This window comes from Ciconia boyciana, chromosome 8 (assembly GCF_034638445.1).
Source record: "Ciconia boyciana chromosome 8, ASM3463844v1, whole genome shotgun sequence".
Taxonomy (NCBI): domain Eukaryota; kingdom Metazoa; phylum Chordata; class Aves; order Ciconiiformes; family Ciconiidae; genus Ciconia; species Ciconia boyciana.
This window is the reverse complement of record NC_132941.1, coordinates 29565639-29588652: the sequence shown is the minus strand read 5'-3', so window position 1 is coordinate 29588652 and position 23014 is coordinate 29565639. Positions and strand designations below refer to the sequence as shown.

At 48.6% G+C, this 23014-nt stretch overlaps 1 protein-coding gene across 1 annotated transcript in view; it reads right to left on the bottom strand.

Moving 5' to 3' along the window:
- Positions 1 to 23014, bottom strand: part of LOC140655636 (cadherin-23-like) — a 130346-nt gene that overhangs the window by 68482 nt on the left and 38850 nt on the right. Inside the window, exons 5-7 of the mRNA XM_072870380.1 lie at positions 10505 to 10699; positions 7162 to 7290; positions 151 to 229 (exon numbers count right to left, since the gene is read on the bottom strand). Coding sequence (XP_072726481.1) covers positions 151 to 229; positions 7162 to 7290; positions 10505 to 10699 — 403 coding nt within the window. The remainder of the gene's footprint in view (positions 1 to 150; positions 230 to 7161; positions 7291 to 10504; positions 10700 to 23014) is intronic.

Genomic DNA, 23014 nt, shown 5'->3' with positions numbered 1-23014 from the left:
GCAACAACAAACCAAAACAGCAAGCAGTACAGTCGAGGAGAAACTTAGCCAAATAGGCACGATTTTCCAGGCACGGGATGTACAAAGACTTATTGTAGGGCTAGCTCCTCCGGCCCCGCTGGGCTCCCCACCACATCCCCCATGACTTACCTGAGACAATGGTGTAGCCGATGCCCCGGGGACGTCCCTTGTCCTGGTCGATCGCTGTTATCATCCGCACGGTGGTACCCTGAGGACAGATAGGAGACACGCGTTACAGCCCCCGGCTGAGCACTGGTAGGGCTCCCAGGGCACCCTGCCAAGGTGTTGTGCCTCTTACCGTGGGCCACGTGCTTAGGAAAACCTGTCCAAGGACAAGGCAAGTCATGGAAAAGTCCCAACCCTACTTCTTAGGGCAGTTCGGGCTCACCGCTCATCACTCTTGTGCAAGCTGGAAACTCTGCTAACCCACCCCAGGATGTAGCTGGTGATGCTGAGGGCAGGACCGGTCTGTTCTCTAACTGAACCACCGAGCAGGCTGAGCTTGACCATGCAGTAGGTTTGTACCAGGGCAAGCGCCCGTAGGGACTGGTAGAGCACCACCAGGCTCGTTCCCCATGCTGCTTATCCCCTGCCCAGAAGAGGAGGATTTGAAGCAAGGTCAGTGTGCTAAGCACAGCTATCAGTGCTCGAGGAAGAAGAGGAAGGAGAAACCGAAGGTGCAGCATTGGCAAAGCCAGGACGTGCCTTCTTGCAGCATCACCGCTGCACAGGCTCTGGGTGACAGGCAAAAGCAAACACTCCTCTGCCACAGAGATTTTCACTCCACAGTCCCTCGAGAACCAAAGGCAACAATTCGCTCCCACCATGACCTTCAGCACTGGTCGTTACACCAGTTTTATCTCCCACTGGCTTCCCAGTTTCAACTGGTCCTCTTCTCCCCCTGTGTTCTTCAAACAAGGCACCCTAGGTGACGAGGGATGCTCGTGCTGGCCATCAGCATCCAGCTGCATAACTAAATGAGCTGCAGAGATTTTAATTGAAACCTTTAAGGAGGAGGGTTGGACAGATGCCGAGAACAGGGGATTGCCCACAGGCAGGAGTTTCTGCAACTGCCAGCTCACCCACCTCATCCTCCATCCTGCAGGACAGAGCTGTTTCTTATAGCCCACCAGAAAGGTCCATGAGGCCAAGAGTCCCCCAAAACCAATGAATAACATAAAAGTGACTCAAAATTCTTGTTTAGTTCTTTAAATAAAAACATCACATGCTCATGTCAAGTCCATAAACCGTACTTCCCCCGCCGCACTGCAGTGAGCCCATGTGAATACAAACACACACACATGCACATAATTAATGTAGCATGAAAAAATTTACAACTCAGCTGTTCTTGTTTTCATTGGTTTATCAACAGTGGGAAAAAGAGCAATTTTAATTTAATTTTTTTTTTTTTGCCCTCAAAGGAAATGTCAACAGAGGCATTTGCATATCTAACGAGGGAGCATAGTGGGACGGCAGTGTTGCATTTGTCCTGCAATCCATCAGTTGAAGGCCAAAGGGAAAGCTGCCGCAGAAACATCACCAGTGGAAAGCAGGGACTTGCCGTCTTCCCCAGCTTTCAGAGGCATGCCCCTGCAGGCTCAACGGAGATGCTTTGCTGCTGCCAGCCGTAAAGAAGGCTCCTGGGGCCAGGCAGACTGCCCCTTCCCTGATCTCCGAGGGCATTGCAATAGACTCCTTAAGTAAATCCACATTATTAACCGAGAACATTAGCCATAAATCCCAGGTCACTGGCCTTTGAGCAGCACTCGGCTGGTGATGCTCAGCAGCTGCCGGAGAGCCTCTAAATCACTGACAATAACTGTCCTTTCCAAAGGAGCAAGGATAGCTAAAAAACACAAGAAAAGTGGGAAAGGAGCAGGTGGGAAAGCAGAACAAGTGATGTGGAAAGGAGAGCAAGGCAAAGCAGAGAAAAAAAGGAGAGGCATGCAATCCAGCATGCTCTCCCCAGCATACTCTGCTTTAATCTGCCGTCCCCCTGGGGCACGCACAAGCCCCCCTCTGCTCCCTGGCAAAGCGGGAGCTCCTCCATGGCAGGGGCAGTGGGTGAAGGCACTCGGCCCATCTGACAGCTCGCTCATCGCCTGTCAAAAAGCGAGGGAGCGGCACAGAATGATAAGTGTCACCTGCCGTGCAGCACATTTCAAAGGGAAGGCAGCTGCGGGAGAAGACAGGGCTCCCGCGATGGCCGAAGAATACCAATCGGCCCGCCGATGCTGGGGCTACTTTATCTGCAGGAAAGGTCCCTCCCATAGGAGCCAAGGGGAAGGGCTGTTGGGAGAGAGAAAACGATGAGCTCAGATGTTACAGTCGGGAAAGTTTGGGACAGGAGGAAGGGGAATCTCATTCGGATATCTCAGCAGCACGTGCCATAGAGATGCCCATAGGAAAGAAATTATCCAGACATCTGATCCCAAGAATGAGGGCTGCTAGAGAACATGCTAAGGTTTGCCTGGTCCTTGGCAAGCCCATGATGATGGCTTTCACGCTGCTGTTTTCGGAGACTGGGTCTCCCCTTGTTCTTCTTGCAGCCTTGTGTGTCTCCTCCTTCTCCACAAGCCCCTTCACCAGCCTGTCCACTTCACCGGTGACCGAGAAACATGTGCTGGAGTAGGGCTGAGCTCCCTACCATTCTTGGACACCACCTCCTGGAACCACAGCAGAGGCAGGGACCTGGCCACCCCTTCACATCCTTCCTGATTTCCATCCTTCCTGTCAGCTCTTTCACAAGAGGCTTCCAATATCCACAAGACTGGCAGATCCCAGCTCCTGGGATTATCCACATAGCTGGTGGCAATTACTGCTTTTGTAGTGAGTGGTAACAACTGATGAAGACAGCCTCGGAGCATGATCGCTCATCACAGTCAACAGGAAGGAGTATTCTCATTTAGCACGTGTCTGAGTGAGATAGGGAGATGATGTAATGCAAAACATGATGCTACACACAGGCTATACTCATCTCAGTACCCACGATGATCATGAAGTGTCTTGCTCACCATACCAGCAGAGATAACTAACCAGAGAGGAGAGAATAGGAATGGGAAAACACCCAAAACCAAACCAAACTGTTGATCACGGCCATCCCGCAATAGCAAAGATTGACCTCTTGCCAACCACATCTCAACAATTTCTAATTTCTCTTCCAAAATCCCACCAGACCACCTAGATACCTTTTGCTATCTAGGCCTTGGCATGGCAAGGGCAGGAGATGCTGTGCTCTGGCTCCCACAGGCAGCCAGCTGCACCCCTAAATTGGAGGGCACCATCTCTAGCCAAACACATCTGGCAAGGCTTCCACTTACTCCTGGAAACCCCGAGCTGACTTCCAGCACCAACAGCTCTGCCCAGGGCTCACCCCATGTATTTGTGGTGTGAAACTGCGGCTCTTGGAAACTCCCAAATGTTCTTGGCATTTCTTAAAGCAAGCAACAACTTGCCTGCCTACCACAGACAACGGAGGCTGCAAGGAAAGGACACGGGTGGTGAGTATAGACTGAAGCACCAGAACAGAATAACTCTCTCCCTCTAGGGAAGGAGGAAGAAGGTTTAGAAAAGTAATAATCTAGAAAAGCCTATGCTTAAAAAAAAAGGCAAAGAAAATAAAGAATGGCACATTACCCAAACAAAATCTGAGGGTTTTTTTGAAGAGGGGCAGGGGTAAATCAATCCTTTTTTAATAAAACCCTGAGCTTTTAATAAAGTGTTCACACTGATGGGCTGGAAATATTGTAAGAAAGAATTAACTCAGAGCTATTGAGACTCTAGGGCAAAAATAGCACTGATTCTACCTTATTTCTTTAACCCAAGGAGTTTTTGAAGAGGAGGGGGATGGTGCTGAAGAATTAAAACTGTTTTAATGATATTTGACATGTATCTGTACCATGCTATTGCAAGGGAATACAACTGCTGGTCTGGGGACCAAGCACCAGTAGGGTTTGTGCCCCCTCTTGCCTTCACACGGCTCCCTGCGGGATAAAGCACACTTTCGCAGGCCTCAGCTTGTCTCTTAGCGAGTGGATTCCTCCTCTTTCACCCCCAAAGTGAAGCTGCGAAGTTGCCTGGACCATGCACCAGCTGAAGTCAAAAAACAGGGGCTTATCAGACCAACAGCATCTCTGCAAGGGGAAATGGACCCTCTCCTCCAGCCTCTATTAATTTGTCTGGAGAACATCAATGCTGCTATCCAGTCTACAGACACTGAGAACGGACAACCCAAAAAGGCTCTGAGGATGAAAAATACAATGTCACCGAGCTTTGCCGCAGCTGCAGGCAGCTTTGGTGCACTCAGGTGCCCTGGGAGAGATGTCTGAGGCATGCTGGGATGATAAACAGCATCAAGAAAGAAGATACAACACATCCAGAGACAGCAAAGTCTCTCCCTGCTGCATCCTCTTCCTTTGCCCGATAAGAAATTTATTTCTTCTCAGTGTCCGAATAAGCATGTGCCCAAAACGCATCTAAATTATGCTACCAGATCCTGGCCTGGGAAAAATGAGAGGTACAACAGCACTTCTCTCCCCTCTCGCGCCCCTCCACCCCTTTTTCTTATTCTTCTCTTACAGGATTAGGGACTTGAAAGGCAAACCACAGCCCAGCGTTGCAGCAGGAGGAGGAGGGGTGAGCACTTCAGAAAGCTGCCACGGCAAAAAAAATCCTATTTCTCACTTCTTAATTCCAGTCAATTCCAGTCAAAGGGCTGATAGAGATCTGTTTGCGGTAATTTGCTGCAGTTTATCCACTCTTTTCACCTTCTATCGGCTCTTCACTGACGGGCTGGCTGACATGCTGTTACTCAAGTGAGGAAATTAAAATTTGATGCAATAATCCCAAATAAGAAGGATTTTATTAGGTAATGTATACACTTTAGATGAGGTATTCTCACCTGATACATTGATAGAGGAACACAGACATGCTGTGCACCACAGATAAAAAGAGAGGCAAGAGAGACAGAGAGCAGGCATGTGGAGCAGCAGCAAGTCTCCGCTCTGTAGATTTGGGGCTGGGATGAGATATCTTGAGCTGAGGCCGACAGCAGGGCAAATGTCACCCGCAAATGCACTGCAGCCTGTTAGCTTGACCTGGAAGCCTGTTTTTGGACAGAAGTTGGCCAAGCCCAGGCTCCTCACTGAAATTTGCTGTTATCCTTTCTGTAACCAAGCCATTCTGCAGGGTGAACAGTTTCCACTCCGCACTGCGACTGGCTCCCTCAGGGGGTAGGGCAGAGCTGATGAGAACACTTCCCATGGAGAGAAGAAAATGCACGTTAAACCCCAGGCTTGCCATAGCAAACCATGTCCTTGTTTCAGCAGCGGAGATTTCTCCCATGAAGGATGGGACTTTGGGTCCAAACCAGAGAGCAGTACCACTCAAAGTACGGCCTGTGTTCAGCAGTCGTCGTCTTCACCATGTCTCCGGTGGCACCTATCCATCTTAGATATCTCAATGCCTTTGGAGATGTTACATGGGGCCAAGAGAAATTAAAATCTCTAAACCCATCAGAAAACTGCTAACAGTTTGGTGAGCACTCCTCCTTCACTCATTTCCTATTTCAGGTTACATAGCGATTATTTGCTGCAAACAGCGTACGTTCTGTGAATAATTGTGATTGGTGTATCAACACAAAGAGATCGTTGAGCTCCAGCCCTAATATATATCTCATTATTTTGAGAGAGATTCCCTTTCCTAGATACCAGGTCACTCCATGAAGGTGATGCAGTCTATAATTTTTGATACTCATGGGATTTCCATTTCTATAGTTTCAGCTAAGGTGTCCCGTCGTCCCCCCCCACCCCCCCCAGTTAAGGGTGATCTAAGTAGCGTTTTTTCTTCCCTGCAGCTCATACTGCCCAACACAGAGGCAGTCCTTAGTCTCAACAGCACTGAAACTCATTGAAACTTTCACTTCATGAAAGTAATGCATGAAGCCATTTCTTGGCCATCTTCGTGCTGGCAGACAGGTAACGTGCTGTCTGACTGTGCGATTTGTGACAGTAGGACTCAGCCCTATTGATCCAGCACTCTCCATGCCATCAGAGCCAACAGTTTGCTCCAAAGTGAATAAAAAAGGCATAAACTGAAATGAGCTGGAGTTCCTCCTACCACTGCATTATATGAGCCGTCAGGTGTTTTGGATCCAGTGCACCAGAGACTTTATGGGATGCACATGTAGTATGGATACCTACCACACCATGATTTTAGGACAGAAGGTTTTTCCATCCATATACAAAAATATGTGCCCTATAGACAAAGCTGTGGGATGCCTTGGGAAGGTAGATGCAGCTGAGCAGGGCTGGTGCTTGAGCTGAAGGTCCTGGGCACCCTTGCTGGGAGCAGAACTAACAGCTCCCAAAGCCGAAGCTGCCTGCCACACTCCCCGCCGTCTGCTGCAGGGAAAAAAAAGCCCTGCTGTATTTAGAGATTGGGAGACGTTTTCCACAAACAGCGAGTTTGCTGACAAACTGAGTTTCAGAAGAACTAAAATGATTGGATCAATTTGGCAAAACCTGGGGGGAATGCTCAAAGTGCTGAAATGGCTGATGATTCTGGCATTTTCAAAACTGCCTCATTTCAGGAACATTTACATTTTTCGTCAACTTTTGTATTAGAAACGGCATGCATATAGGCTGTGAGGAGGAAATAGGGTGACTGTGTGCTAAGAACAACAGAAAATCTTTTTAAAATTTAAGAAAAAATGTTTAGGAAAAGATTGGGGGGGGGGGGGAGGGGGGTGTCAGGCTTCCTAAACCTCCTTGCTTAGGCTTCCTTTTTTTAAAAAGGGCAAAATGTTTTGGAGCTGACTTGAAACACGTTGTTCCAGAAAGAAAAAGGTTTGCCTCTCTTTGGATGCCATTTGAATCCCATGATTTATCTCCCCTGCATCAGACCTGCATTTGCACTTCAGCATGGAAACAGGGCTCCTCTTTCCACCCAAGCCGCAAGCATCGGGGCAAAGCAAAGCAAACCTGTGATGGAAGGAAGGATGAATATCTCTGCAAAGAGGAGGTTTTCCTCTAGCTCTTTTGGGATACCTTGTGCTTTCTGTCCCATACCCTGCTCCATCCTCCCTCGGCCCCCCACGCAACACTGCAGTCGTGCATGTCAGAGTGAAGCAGCAGCCCTTACCGGAGGTGAGTTCTCATAGATGTTTGTGCTGTAGGGAAGGTTGATGAAGATGGGGTCCATGTCCTGCACATCTGTGACGGTGATTGCCAGGTTGGCCAGAGTAGACAATGGCTTGTTTTTATCTTGGTCCTTGAAAAAGCAAGGGTTGGGAGGAGAGAGAGAAAGGATTTTTATCAGAAAAATAGAATTATTCAATGGTATTAAGTTTCTCACAGTTGTAGTTGGGTCAAAATTTCTGAATAGTCCAGGAAATCATCTCTTCAAACCACCTGCTGGAATTATTGACCACTGTACCTCCCTCTAAGCTGAAATACAATACTTATTTTATTCCGTCATTAGCCCTTTAAAATAAAGCAAGCACCAATTTTGTTTTCATCACATTTTGGGTGGAAAAGATGCAAGAGTCTTCAACATATACTTCAAAATATAAATTCCTTCCTAATGCAGATACAGCCTAGGGCACCTCTGCGCCACGACACCCAGGTGTGGTTGCCAGCAGACTTTCATACCAGCACATCACAGCAGAGCATCTTGTACCCCCCAGCTCCGATGCCTCTGCACAGCCTGGGCTCCATCAGCTGGAACAGGACAAAGCCCACCAGCTCCCTTGCCTTTCCACTGCTCTTCATAACCCTGCGGGCTGTGTTGCAGTTGGAGCTTTATTCTTTTCTGTTGAGCTTTGGCAGACGGTACGTACACCAAGCGCTGCTCCTGGTGTCACAGGATGCCTCAGCTCTCACACAGAAGGCAGAGTAGAAACCTGAACTGCAGGATACATCCTCACAATAGCAACCTCCTTTCTACTGGGCTAATGGTTTTGGCTCCAATAAACTGCAAATCTCTCCCCTCCTGCCTTGCACGGGGACTGGCAGGATCAGGGTAACCAGGAGCTGCTTTTCTAGGCAAGCCAAGCTGCTTCCACAGATGCAGGGAGGTGGGCAGCCATCCTCCCTGCTCTGTGAAGCAGGTCACAACAAGCACACAGCAATCTTAGGACAAGCAGCGGTGCCCCTCGAACATTTCAATGCTCTGAGCAGGAGCATCATCTCCCTTACACCCCATCACAATTCATCAGGACGGAGCCACAAGCACTTTCCCAGAGCAAGACCCTTCCCCAGCAGCTAATACAACAGCAGTGCAGGCTGCCACCGGCTTGTCCCAGCAGTGCCCTGCTGCCACCAGTTCTCTTGCTGGAGCCTCATCCCATGGGAGCTCAAAAGCAACCCCAATGCCCGTAGCCCTTTGCTAGAAGGGCAGGAGCAAAGACATAACACACAAAGGGAAGGAAATAAATCTCTCCTTACCCCCTAATCAAGCACCATGGTGAAAGGCGACCATTAGAGGTTACCACACGCTTCTGCAAAATGGCTCTGAACAGCGACAAGGACTGATTGCCAGAAGATTAATGTTAATTTAAACCGTATTCAACAACACAGCTTGTACATTATCCTCTCAACCTGCAGGCCTCAGCGTTTATGGCCTGGATGGATGCGTATTTCTGACTTGCACTCTGTTGTTAGCATTATCAGGTTGAAGTCTTTCATTTCTTCAGATAATGGTTTTTTTTCCTCCCCTTCATCTCTTAAATTTTGGTTAAATTATTACAGATAGCACTGAAAAAGCAAGCACATTTCAAGTTTCCTCACCTACCATCTCTCACGCCGCCCTTTCCAGTCTCTTTCTGCCCTTGCTGCCTACACCCCTGGGATGAAATGGCTCCTGTCTTGAACCAAGGCTCCATAGCTGCTCTTGAAGCCCTTGCGGCCACCCTGAATTCACCATCACCCCAATTCTCACTCCAGACCATGTAAACCCTTCATCAGGCAGGTAAGAGACTGCATTGCTCTTCCAGCTCCTGCTATGCTGGTGCAGCTCTCATCCTCCTTCCTGGGCTGAGCTTTGCTCGGGGGTTTGCTCCGCATTGCATTTCTGCTAGAAATTACCAGCACCTTGCGACCGAGACGAGGAGATATTCCCACAAATGCAATCAAGCCCAGTTCAGAGATGTAATATTTAAGTCTTTGAACTCCCTGAGCTGGAAATCACTAGAAGCCAGGAGCGTATTAGGTAGCAAGTACTAGATATGCCTCCATTTTATTTTTTCTAGTAACTGCACTGGGGATATGGGTCTAGATGGAGCTGGATGGACCAAGATGGCATCCTTGTGTCCTTGAGGAAACCAGAGTCAGACATGGGAAAGAAAGGCACGTTTCCATCAGGGCTTGTGTTTGGTCCCACGTTTTGTAACCCACTAGACAGTTCAACAGCACATCCTGGGAAAGTGTGCTGGCGACAGAGACCGATAAGAAAATAAACAACGGGCAGGGCCTCTTATCACTGGAGTATTTAAAATAAAATGAGGCATATTTCAGAAAAAATAAGCTCCTGGAGAAAATTCCACAGCCTTGAACATGCAGAGATCGGGCTGAAAGGTTGAGCTGTTTGCCTGTGGCCATGCAGTCTGCAAATGCCCACTCTCCGTGGCCATGAAGAGCAAAAGCAGCCCTGCACAGCCCTCCACGGCCTCGTGACATTTGTGGTTCTGCATTAAGACAATGATCTTGATTAAATCACACGCTTCAAGAGCTCTAGCCAGCTGCCTGGAGGGGTCAGGAAGGGTTTCCCCCCCCACCTCCTGAATGCAGAGTTGATCAGATGTATTGTAGGGCTGAATCTCACCTTCCTCTGTTGTGTCTGAGATGGGAAAGGAGCCATCACCTAGAGCGCCTGCTTGCACGGGGCTGCTCATTCACACACTCCCTATTGAGCTCTTGCTAGATTTGACACCAGGAAATAAGTTTCCCATTCATGTGGGGCATGTATTTGCCATGGTGGCCACCTGGATGTATCTCTCCCAGGGGTCCCCCTCCTGGTACAGTGGCATCAACTGTAATTAGGATCTTGGTTTCTCCTCCTCTGTCCACCAAAATTTTAACTCTTGATGTCTGAACTCTGCTTTTGCTAAGTAAGACTCAGGGGTTTAATACAGGTGAATCCATCTGTTATAAGCCATGATGCACAAGGAATAAGACCAGAGGATTTAATGGTCTGTATGCCCTGTACTGGCTTTCTTCACCAAGGGAGCTGCTCACCTTTATGCAGAAGCCCCTGACACATGTACAGTGCTGTTGGAGAGGTGCAGCTGTGCTCCACGAGCTGCACAGCAGTGATTTGAAATTACCCAGGCACTGCATTGCTATTATACCTTTCTAAGTGGAAAATGCTTGATGTGCCTGAGAAGATGCCAGAGTGGGGCAATAAAATAAGTAAGCAGCAGCTCCTTCCCCACTGCAGTCCCTCCAGAAAATGTCTCCTCCCCTGCAGCAGCCAGGTTAAGACTCACCGTTGCGTTGACCTGGAGCTGGTATGCCTGAGTCACTTCATAGTCCAGTTCACGTATCACTGACACGATGCCACGGCCACTGTCGATAGCAAAGAAATTGGAAGGAGGTTGGAAGGAGTAAAGCACACTGCCTCCTGCCCCCTGGTCCGGATCCGTGGCATTCACTATGAAAATAGGAGTGCCCACTGGTGTATTCTGGAAATAAAAAAAATAATATAATCGGTAAAATTGTGCACCAGCCTATTTTCCCATCAAATGCACATCAGCAATTTCCTTTGCCCACCAAAAGGAATATCTAGAGACCCAAGAACTTCAGTACTATATTTTCAGGGCATTTATAAGTTATACAGCTGTTTTCTTTATTACAGTATTGCAGCAGCTATAATAGTTGTTACACACTTATAATAATAGTTATACAGCTGTGGTCAAGATGGCATTCTATCACAAACCCTTATTTTCCCAGAGACCACAACTTTCTAGAAAAATTACTCTCTCTGCTGAAACTTGTTTTCTGCCCAAAGGCATTTTTATTTTCAATGCTGATTCCTTCTCCGTTTTCACCATAAGACATTAAATATGAGAGCCTCAGAAAAAAAAAAAAAAAGGCATTAAATGCAACACAGAACTTTATGTAAAATACAAAGTTATAGTTTCCACAGCAACTAGAACCTGGCCCTATTAATGCAGGCATTAACAGTTAAATCGTCATAAATCTGGAATTAATCTACATGCATAAAATATGCAGCTGAGTGCACAAAATCAGCAATGGCAAATGCAGTTTGGCACTTCTTATTGTTTAACTTCACAGCAGGGAGAACAATTATCCATTTTTGGTGGAACAGCTGCATGTTCCTATGCAAATCTTAAATGCATATTCTTGTCTCTCCAAAGGCAGAAGCACAGACTGCAAGCAAAAAGGCTTTGCTGGGGACCCAGGCTGCAGGTACGCGCAGATCACGACCGCTTGGGCAAGTCCTTATGCTTGTAACACGTTCACAGCCACATTAAGGGTTGACGAAGAGCTAAAACTTGAAAGCCAGACAACAAAGGTCAGAAGTGAGACACAGCAGTGGCTGGTTATAGCCAGTTGGGATAATACAGATTATTTCTGCAAACTTCTTCCCAAGCCTCTGTGTTTTATTGTTAACTTAATTTGTATTAAGTTATTCATCCTCAGCTCATAGAGAAGTATCATGAAGTGCTGAGAAGGTGGAAAGAAGACTTGAGGAGATACAGAGCTTAGAAGATGGGGCTCTGCTTCCAAGTGGAGCTCCTCCTGCAAATCCTTGGCCAAAGCTGAGCCATTTTCAGGTTTTTGGGGAACCACAAAGCTCGCAGTGGACCACGGCAGGGCTTCAGCAAGGCTGTCCCAGGCTACCACCTCCACTAGAAAGCATGAGAAACTAGGGCTCCACGCTTGGAGATCTGATTTAACTGATCTAATACTGGGTGATGGCACCAGAAAAGAACCAAAACATCTGAATTGCCCCAGGCAAGGCTCAGGCAAGCAGAAACTTGCCTCCAAAGCAGGTGGCAGGACTTGCGGTGAGCTTGGTTAGGCAGAGCGGGGAACCCAGGGCACAACCCACAACTCACATTCAGGGCCCTGAAAGCAGCACTGAGCATGCGTGGTGTGCTTTTGCACCCTCATCCGTACACGTCCCTCATGCCTCCCTGCCCTTGCATCCAGCCACACAGCATTGCAGGGATGCTCTGACATCTAAGCTGGCCTCAGGCTCGAGCAAAACTCGTTTCCTTACTTCAGTGTCACTTCTGCAGAGGTGTGAGAGGTTGCAGTTCCCACCTAGATTTTTCATTTGCTTTCTTTTTTTCGCCCCTCTAAATCAAGCTGCTAAAGAAAGCCTTGCAGGGCATGGCCCAAGGATTATTTTTTAAAGCACCTTCAAGTTTTTTTGTGATCAGCAATCATAAAAGCATAAAAGATATAGCTAGAAGGGACCTCCAAAGAGAAACCTGTCCCCATACTACACCTAAATCATTCCCATCCTTAAAGCCTTCCAGTGATGGAGACACCACAGCCTCCCCAGCCCATTTGTCCCAGCAGTTTGCTACCCCTTACCTTACAACTGCTCATTTTCTGGCATGCTTAACCCAGATCTGGCCTGCTGCCTTTTAAGCCCTTGACTTTGTGCCATGCCTACAGCACGTTAATCCTGGCTTGTGTATTTGGAGAGCTCAGGAACCGGGACTTGGTCAGCCTGGGAGGCGTGTTGGGGTGGAGAAGCCCTTCATGAGGGGCCGTGGTGGGCGTTTGCTTTCCAAGCACTCCCAAGACACCTTCTTGGACAGGACTAGAGCATCTCCCCATCCCTCTTTGGGCTACCTGCCTCCCCCAAGCCATCATCAGCTAGGAGCAGCCCCAGAGCATCCCACAGCCCTCCCCTCACTGCTGCCAGGACACTGCTTTGACCACTGCGTTCCACATGCTCCAACAACTGCCATCTCAAATTCCTCCCCCAGAGCCACCCGGGGTATCAATGTCAGCATGAAGAGCATTACAAATTAACCATTAATAAGGGGAGGAGGGGAGAGGCAGCCAAAGACGAGATGCAGGGTTGCACCGATGAGGTCTGGGGCATATTGTCCCCAGGAATAATAACATTCATAAGGATAAAGCTGGACTTGATGAATATGTTTCCCCTTCTTTTTAAGTGCCCCTAGCCACTCCTTTTAACATGCAAATCTGCTCTGGTCACCCGTGATTATGGGGCTGCACGGCAGGCTGTGAAAGAGGAGAGCTTGATTTCCCCAGCATTGTATTTCATACAATAGCCCAAAAGCAGGCTTTGAAGAGAGTTCATCTCCTCGTCCTTCCAAAGGAGAAGCTGCCTGGAGGGACACGGAGATCACCAGCTTTGGTGCTATCAGCTCCGGCCCCCGCAGACACTGCCTGAGCTCTGACTTTGCAATTACTGTATTTTTATCCTTATTTTACAGCTTTGCTGACCAGGTCCCTTCATTGGCCAGGATAGCAAAAGCCATACAAAAGGGGTATCAGCTCTGGACAAAGATCTAGCTGGCCCTGGAAAACAGGCACTGGCATCTACACCAAAGCATCCGAGGGGCTGTGAGGGACGCCAGGGCAGGACCCTCAGTGGGGGGCAGTGGGCACCAGCAAGCACATGGGTGAGTGCACCAGCAAAGCACAGCGCTGGGGAATTTCGGAGGGGAGCAGAAGGGCTCCCAGGCAATAGGAGGAGCCTTACAGGGGCTTGAAGCAGAACAGCATGGTCATGGAGAGGGAAATCTCTGATACTGCCCAAAGTGCACAGGTCAGTGGGAAAATTTCACTACCAAATTCACACCCTTATTCCTGACAGCACACAGGTCAAAAGATGCAGACCTGTAAGAAGTGCTCTGGGTAACCCATCTTTTTTCCCCAGCTCAAATTCAAGCAGAAAAAAAAAAAAACAAACCAAACCCAACAAAACCAAACCAAACTCTGGCAAGGCAAAACCAGCTGTGGGATGCAGACACCCCATATTCAACAGTCCTCCAGGAAAAGAGGTCTCATTTGCAGCGTTCATGCCCAGGCAGGACACAGTCAGGACTCAGAGGAATTTCAGACCATCTGTCTTAAAAAGCATAAGAAGTGTGTCTTTGAAATCCTCTTGCCATTTTTGGGTCAAACAGGCTCAAGATATTCCTCAGTGGGAGGCTGACGTCTTTATTTCTCAAAAGATGCAGCCCATCATCTAAACAATGGAGCGAAACATCTGTATAAACAGCACTGGCTTAGTTTTGTGTTTGATGGTAAATAACAGGCAGAGGGCACATCCCAGGGAGATGCGACTGGTAAGCCCTGCACCAAGTCAGCTCAAGACGGACAGTGTTTCTGCGTTTTCAGCATTTGGCCCATTTATAGGACTCTTCTGCGTGTTCCTCATGGCTGTTCTTCCTTAGCAAAGATTAATTGTGGTTATGCTTAGTTCACCAACAGGCAAAAATAGCAAATTCTATCTTTTCTGTCCAGAAAAAAAGAAATGCAGACAGATGACAGCCTACAGGTGCTTCTGGCAAACAGGTGAGTTTTCTACACAAGTCACCAAATTTTTTCATTTTTAAAGCTTTTGACTCTCTCCAGCAGCCAGTGATGAAGCTTAACTCACCACAGAAAAAAGAACTGGTGACAAAACCGTGTCATATCATTAAATCTTTGTTAAGATGCCAGCAGATGTGAGATAAAAATAAATATGCAGACAGATGCATCCCATGGAGGAGAAGGAGGGCAAATGGGAGTGGGACCTGCCCCTGACCTGTCTCTAGCACCCCATCCTTCATCCAACAGCTCAGCAGGAGCAGCTCCAGCACCCAGGTCCCCCCTCCTGAGCAGCTCCGGGAGTTAAAGGGCTCCGGTGAGCCAGCTGCAATACCGCTGAGCTGCATGGGCTGGGGATGCGGGGGTGCAAGGTAGTGGGGTCATTTGTATCTCCTTTATTTTGCAATAAATGAATAAGAAAGGTTCAAACTGTTGTAAAAATCTTATAGGAAGAAGCTCTGGGGTTCTGTTTGCCAGAAAGAAATACTGAATGGTAACAGCGTATGTTACATATGGCTACCCAAAGCACCAGGAAGACCAAACCAAGAGCAGCAAGGTACAGGAGGGGACTACTCCATTTCAGTGTATCACCAATAGCAAGGATAGACTTGGGTTAAAATAAGGAATGAACAACCCTAAAATCCCTGTCCAAACATGAAAGGACATTGCTGCACAAGGAGGTGGCAAAGGAGAGACCAAGACCTTACCTCTCTTACACCAACACAGCAGTACGACAAGGCAATATACACGTTTGAGTGACCAGAAAGAATTTTTTTTTCCATCCAAAAGCTCTCACGGGTATGGACCAAGCGTGGCCCACTGCAGCAAACACCTCCCCTGGCCTGGGCTGTCACCTCCCATGCACCCTCCAGCATGAGTGACCAGACACACACATGTCCTGTGTTAACCCTGGCACATAGACAGCTGGGACACCAAAGCCACAATATTCTCTGCAAAAGGGCAGCTAATACCAAAGAAAAGATTGTCAGAAAAGGGCCTTTTTAACATATTTACTGCTGGAGAGAATATTTTCTCTCTGGACACACCTATAGTCTTTAATATCTTATTATGAATCCTGCTGTAAAATGCATTAGTAATAAAATTTCTGATGGATGCTACTCTGAGGAAACGTGGCAATACAAGGCAGATTACGACCCGGAGGAGATGCAGCCTCTGGAGGCACGACGTGCCAGGTTACACGGTCACAGCTGAACACGAGGGGCACTGGGCAGGACTCCCTAAAAGTGTCAGAGCACAATCTACTCTTGCCTGCCACCAATGCTCCCCAAGGGCTGCAGAGCCAGCTCTGCTGGCGCGAGGGTTGGTGCTGGAGAGGCACCGAGGACCAAAGCAGCGACGGGACAAGGCCAGTGCAATGAGGACCGGAGATGCACTGGGTGAGGAGCTTGTGAGGAAAAAGCTTTTCAAGGGAAACTTTAGGGGGAACAATTTTTAAGGTATATGTAAACCTATGTGAACAAGCCCTTCTTTCATACAGGGCTAAATGAAAAGGCTGTTTGCAGAAAAGCCAGCATCTGTGCCATTTCACCAGGCCCACGGCGCCTGCTCCAAGAGCGTATAAAACCCTCCGGCTGTCAGACAGCCGCTCACCCTGCTAACGGAACAGATTTGCACAGCGCCTTTGAGAGCTTTCCACCATAGCAAAACCATTTCACGGGCCACGGGCCGCCAACACCTCGAACGTGCCTTGATCCATCAGTCTCGTCCAACTGGCCTGACACCGGGCGTCCTGTGGGCAAAGGGCTGAGAGGGGGAATATGTAGCACTGACTTTTTTACAGTGGGGTCAGAGTCAGAAGTAAAGGTGGGAGATGAAGCGGAGGAGATCCGGGAGTTAGTTTCTCAGATACTCCCTTCCCTTAAATGCATCCACCTTTCCAACCTACAGGCAGGCTGTTACAAGCTTCGGTTGGGCACTAGAAACATAGGGTGTCAGGAGTGCTCGGAGATTCTGAAAGGACCCTCCCTCTCCTCTCTCTCCCTTTCTCTTGCACGCAAACACTCAATCAATTCTTTAATTAAACGAGCAGCGGGCTTTGAGAAACAGGTCCACTGCCCCAGCTGCAGCTTTGCAGGCTTACATCCACTTTGTGCATGCACCACAACCCTCAGCCTAAAAGTTGTTCTCTAACCCAGCAGCTCACCCCACTATACCGACAGCAACGGGCTCCATCCTTCTCCTGCAGCCAACAAGGACTGGACACAAATCCCAGAGGAAGGATTTCCAGGACCGGGGCAATGTCTGGGAGGAGCCCAGTTTTATCTGAGGATGGTCCCTCCAAGCCTGCTCCCCATCTCCAGTGGCTGGCCATGTAGAGGACCTCCATCTGACCTCCCAGGGCAAAGTCACCCAGCAGCACCCCAGCAGAAGCTAGTAGAAATGATTAGGATGCGGATGCGCGCATGCTGTACCAATGCAAATAATGTGGAAAAACGGCAGGCAATCTGGCCAAACAGCTGTCTGAAGGTCGATGGGATGAGAGGAGGCGAGGCAAACGGACTGGGGGGCATACAGAGACGGGCATGAGGGCTGGAGCAGCAGGCAGCAAACCAAGCCACCCGTGCTGTGATCTTCATATCAGCATCGAAACCACCTCACCAGCCCTATTTCAGGTCTTGCTTTTTTTTCCCTGCACTGCCCCTGCATCAAGGCAGGAGCTGACCGCTCCCATCAGGAGATGCTTTGCTGCTTCACGCTCCTGTTATGTCTCAGGTCAACCTATTACTCTTAAATAATTCCCTGCTGCTGTTCCTGGCAGCTCTCTTCCCTCTCCCTGCCTCTTGCCACCACACAGCGGGGCAGATGAAAGGAGCTTTGCGCTCGGCTAAAAGCTGGCTCAGACATCCCCCTCTGCTCTAGTCAAAGGCGCTCTCGCCGATCCCGTCTCATTGCAGGGCAGGAAGGGGGATTCGATGCCCCTTGTTCAAGGCAAGGCATCTTAGAGGTGCTGTGTAACACAGCTGACACTGAATCCAAGTGCTCTTCTGCTACAGCTGAAATCCTGGCTCCCTCGTCCCTGGGCCACCTGTGACAGATTTAAGTCACCTGTTCCCATCCAGGTCTCATATGCAGTGCTGCAGGAGAAAGCTGCAAAGGCAGAGCTGGAACGAGCGCCAGCCCCTCTTCCAGACTCTTCTGAGGGGAAAAACCAGCCCCAGGTTTTGGTTTCCCTCCCCAGACTGCATCTCGGAGGCGGCCTGACTGCCAGACTGGGTCCCTTGCTCACACGCCCGCTCTAAATGCTCACATGGATGTGCGCAGACTTTCAATTCCTGTATTCTTTATTACACTTTTAATTACATTTATTAATTGCATTACTACTAGTCCGAGCCAAGCAATTTCCAATTTCAAAGTTTGATTTTAAAACCTGATAATTTCCTTTTTTGTAATTTTTTTGGTTGAAATTCACCCCACCTTCCAATCAGCTCTCGTTAATATGTATCTCTTGTTGCTATCTCTATTAAGTGACCTCCCTCATTATCGGGTGACACTGGCAAACGGCCACCGCAGAGCTATAATTCAATTGAGGGGCTTTTGAAAACACCATAAACACAGCTGGAATAGATGCATTATAGGAGCTGGAGACTGAATTAGTAGCTGGATAACTGCACTTGGAGCTGAGAGCGCTTATTCATGGCAGACACAGCCCGACCCAACACACGGTGCTGAAGAAAGGGACATCGCAACCGGCAAGCCCGTGGGGGAATTTGCCACACTGGCAGGACAACAGCGCTCAGCAAGCAGAGGGCAAGCAGCCACAAATGGGGGAGGATGCTCTGGTATCCCACAGGATAAAGCTGCTCGCTTTTTCCAGCCCAGAGCTGCCCCATTTCCCACTGAAGATAACTCTGCCCTTGCCAGCACGGGGCTTGGATGGCTGATTTATGGCACGGCATCCCCAAAAGCTGGGCGCACAGTGGCTCTGCCACCTCTACTTGTGGCACTCATCACTTCTGCGGCGCAGGTCTTGAGGGGCAAGCCCCAGATAGGCAAGAGAGGGCAGATGGGAGAGGAAGGAAGTGCTAATAAGAAAATAAAGAAACCCACAACATTCCTCCTCTTATTTGTAACTTCCCAACTGGCTCTGGCTGCTGTCCCTTCCAGGCAGTGATACGATAAGTGGGACCTGTCCCTCCCCTGCTCTCCGCTCTAGAGAGCAACAGTGGCCACGCAGCCCAAGCACTCATCCGGAATGGAGTTATATTTGAAAGAGAAAGCAAGGGGAGGAAAAGCATTATACGGCAGAGCTTTAATTTGCAGCTCCAGGGGCAAAAGGAGCTGCCTGCCCTAGACCACAGCAAGTGCAAGGCTTGGGCTTGCACAGGGGCTGCACCACGACCTCCATCCCCAGCCAAACCACCAGACCCAGAGGACTGCTGCTCTTCTGTCCCTCCAAGCCTTGCCTTCATCTTGGTGCTCGGTCCCTCCACATCCCCAGCCAGCCCTGCCCTGCACAACCACCCCACCTGCCAACAAGCAGCCAGAAAGCAGCCAGGTGGGTGAAACACCAGGAGAAAGAGAGCAAAGAGAAGAAAGCAAGTTCCATACCGGCTTTCAAGAAGCCATCCTGCCCACGCTGTCACTGGTTATTTAAGCAGACAGCCAGCTTTGTCTGTTGAAGCTCATTTCCCTCAACAGCCCCTATTTCAAGGTAACTTGAGCTATGACACTGCACCCTGGGTTTGCGTTTGCTGTTCTCGAGAAGTAATGAAGAGCAGCAAAGCTAATGCCAGCAGGGTAACATACTCTGTGCAGGGGAACCTTCGTGGGAATGTTTCCAGCAACCAAAAAGCCACTGAGATGGACTGCTATGAACATGCAGCTACAGGACCATAAAGTCGTGAGCACAGAAGCACAATCTGAGAGATTAGAAAAACCCGCGTGGGGTTGTTCATTCCACCTTCAGAAAAGAGGTGGGGAGAGCTCTGGCAGGGACAAAGCAGTCTACCTTTATGTTTTCAGCCTCCTCCAGCAAGACACATCTCAGTCAGCAGGTCTGATAACTCCTGCCAAAGAGCGTTAAAGGCGATGGCCAAGGCAGTTGCCAGACCATTCCTGGTGATTTTCAGCAGCCCTGCAAACACCAAGGAGCAGCAGCAGACCTGGCCGAGCAACCAACATGCTATCAGGATTTCTTCAATGGGAGTGACTTCACACCTCTCAGCTACATCAACTCCAGGTGAAATAACAAAACCCTCAGCATAGCTCTTGGCTAATAGGGAATTAAAGGAAAGTAGCAGCATTAACACCTCCCACAAAACTGACAGACAATAGATCCTGCTCTGTTCTCTCTCTCATCTTTCTACCAGACAACAATCTTGGTCAAAAAGGATGACGGAGTCAAAGTCACATACATCATCTTCTCTAAGCCATATGACTTGGTGCTCTGTGAGATTGATTAACACATAGAATAATTCAAAATCACCACAGTCAGCTAGCACATAGACCTCAAAATACAATTGTAAACAAGGAATATTATCAGGCAAGTGTATTTTTAATGGATTCCTGCTGGGAACCTGCAGGTCTTTGCCCATTATTTGACATTTTTACTAATCATCTGGAAGAATGGAAACACAGAGATTGATATGGGTAAACAACAAAGGGCACAGACCATCGACACCAAGCAGATTGCTGGCAACTGGTTTGAACCAATACCCTTTTTTTTAATGTGTAAATGCAGAGTCCTATATCTGAACCAAAAACTACAGCTCTCCTAGGAAGGGGGATCACCCTGTAAAACAGACTGTTTCCCACTGCCCTGGGAAAGAAAATAAGAAAAGGGTGGTAAAGCAACCACAACCTCACTAACTCAGTGCCTGCAGCCAAATCCCATTGGAGAATCCACGTTTCTCTCCCATTTCTGTCCATTATCCATCTCCAGCCTTCGAGGAGCCAGGCAGGTCTGGAGCAAGGGCTGGGAGGCAGCCCGTGCTGCCCTCCTGGGCTGCTATTATGTCAGTCCCAATTTCAGAGATGGCAGATGGGAACCCAAGATGGTCTAACGAGACATTTGAAAGTCAGAGACAATGCCGAGAATGTGAAAACCTGTCAGTCAGAGAGCTCCTGGCTTCGATGGCGTGCTGGTGTGATTATCCTGCTGGAAGAGGGCATTCAGAGCAATCTCCCCCTTTCCAAGGGCATGCACCGCAGATGGCCCGGCACCCCTTCGGCTGTAATCTTGCCAGAGACGGTGGGCATGAAGCGGGTGGATCCAGGTCGCCACAGTCAAGGTCTCCACTCCTGCCTCTGCTCTCAGCACTGGCTGAGGCACCTTTTGCCCAGGGAAGCAAAGGCAGCCCTGACCCGCAGCAGCTGGTGAGATTTTCCACTATCCCTCCTCTCTATATTAAAATTCTGTAGCAAAATCAAATCACCAGCGTGATTTACTGATACCAGCCAACATACATTACGGGGTGAGAGAAGAAATCCCTTTTCTGATTTGCGCTCCGGGGTGATACCATGAACTGGGCAGATCCTATTTTTTATATTTCATTTTATTTGCAGTTGCCACTAACTTTTACTTTCTAAACCTAGGGAGAGGTCAAGAAGGTGGGTTAAGTTAATGCACCAGCCTTTAAGCTGGGAAGGAAAGATATCTGGAAGCAGCACACCGACCTCTGGCAGCCGTCTGTGCCAGAGCCAGGGAGGGCAGGAGCAGTGCAGGCTGACATGCCCAAGCCCAGGCAGCAACAAGGGTTACTCTTAACGGCAGCCTGTCCCCATCAATTCGTCTGAGTAACCCTTGCTGCAAGAGGTGCAAACTAGCACCCCCATGGCAGCCCATCAGGTGACACTCCAGATTGCAAATGACTTCCATTAAGGCAGAGCGTTAATACAATGCATTACAAATGAAACCCTAATGACAGGACACTGGCAGTATTGCTTCTACTTGATATTAATTGGGTGACACTTTCTTTTAATGGTACATTAATTAATGCAGAATATCAGCGGAAGTCCACGACACCCGCATTAATACAAATGAATTCATTATCATCGGTGTTATTACAAGAAATGACAAATAAATCTGTAACAGTGGGGCCCTTCAAATAATAGCCACGAATCATTAGGTATTGCATTCATTTATACAGCATACTGCAAATATATACATGCAATCTGTGGATGCTTATCTATTCACAAGTTCCTCTCCATGCCAGCCCAGCATCTGTTCCTCCCTGGCTCTCAAGCCATCCTGAGCCCCCTTGAAGGAGGACCCAGTGGCCAGCTCCTGGCCAAGGAGAAACTGGGACTTGCTTTCACACCAGCTCATCGCCAGGACTTCTTGCTATCTCCTTTCCTATCCCACATGCTCTCAACCACCGTCTCGTCTTCAAAAGACCCTCTGATCTAGCACGTGTATTCCTGTAAAGAGGATCACCTTTCTTTCCCCCATCTCTTGCACTACCATTGTAGCCAGGCAGATAGAAACCTACCTGCTTTTCTACCTTATTTATTTATTTTACTGCTTGTTTATCCCTTGTTCTGGTAGAAAGCTAAAAGCACCTTTCACAGCACAGAGTGGCTCACTTCTGACCATAGGTGGAGCAAGTAATTTGTCCTCAAAAAAGGAGGGAAATAAATCTCTCTTTGAAGTCTGGGATTTGGAGGTCCCAAAGATCCATCAAAAAGAAACTCCTAGGAAAGCCTCTGCAGCAGCCTGCGAGCAGGTATCGCTCTCGACATGAGCAAGCACAAAATCCGTACAGCTGTGCTGATTCAAAAAAAAGTATTTCCCTGTCTTCCCACGGATGGCTTTATTACCAGAGGAAGGATCGATAACAGTTCAGCTCAGGCCTCCTCATCGGGCTTCGCTCTTGCTGAAACACTTGTGCTAAAACAGCAAACTCCAGCATGAAGCATTTCTGTCGAGCCATGCCATGCCATGGTTCCCCTGGAGGGAGTCCAGCAATGTGGATATCACTCTCCCACGAGAGCTAACACCCCAATTTGCTGTCTCCCACAACCTCTGCAGTGCTCAGAGGCAGAAAGAGCAGTTACAAACCTGGGACAAAGGAACATGTAGGGAATTTTTTTTTTTTTTAAATAAAATACCTGAAGACTTACTGACTTGCCCTTGAACCTCTAGAGCAGGAAAAACCAGCAAAAGAGCTAGACCAAGCTAATTAAGACATATAATAAAGACAGGAAATCTTGCAACCCAAAGGAGGAAGAAACAGGAAGAAAAGCATCAAGTGTCCAAGTTCACACAGCTTCCCAGTGCCACAGCATAAGGAATGGCATATGTGCCACATGCACCAAACTCATCTCTGTGAGCATGCATGCTATGAAAGATGGGTTTACCAACACACAACACCCCAGCTTTACCTGCTTTGACCTGAAAACTCCCTGCTTAGTGCTACACACTGCACCCAGGTGCGGAGCAGCTTTGTCCCACTGTTACGCCTGAGGCCACCTGCCTGCACTGAGGATGA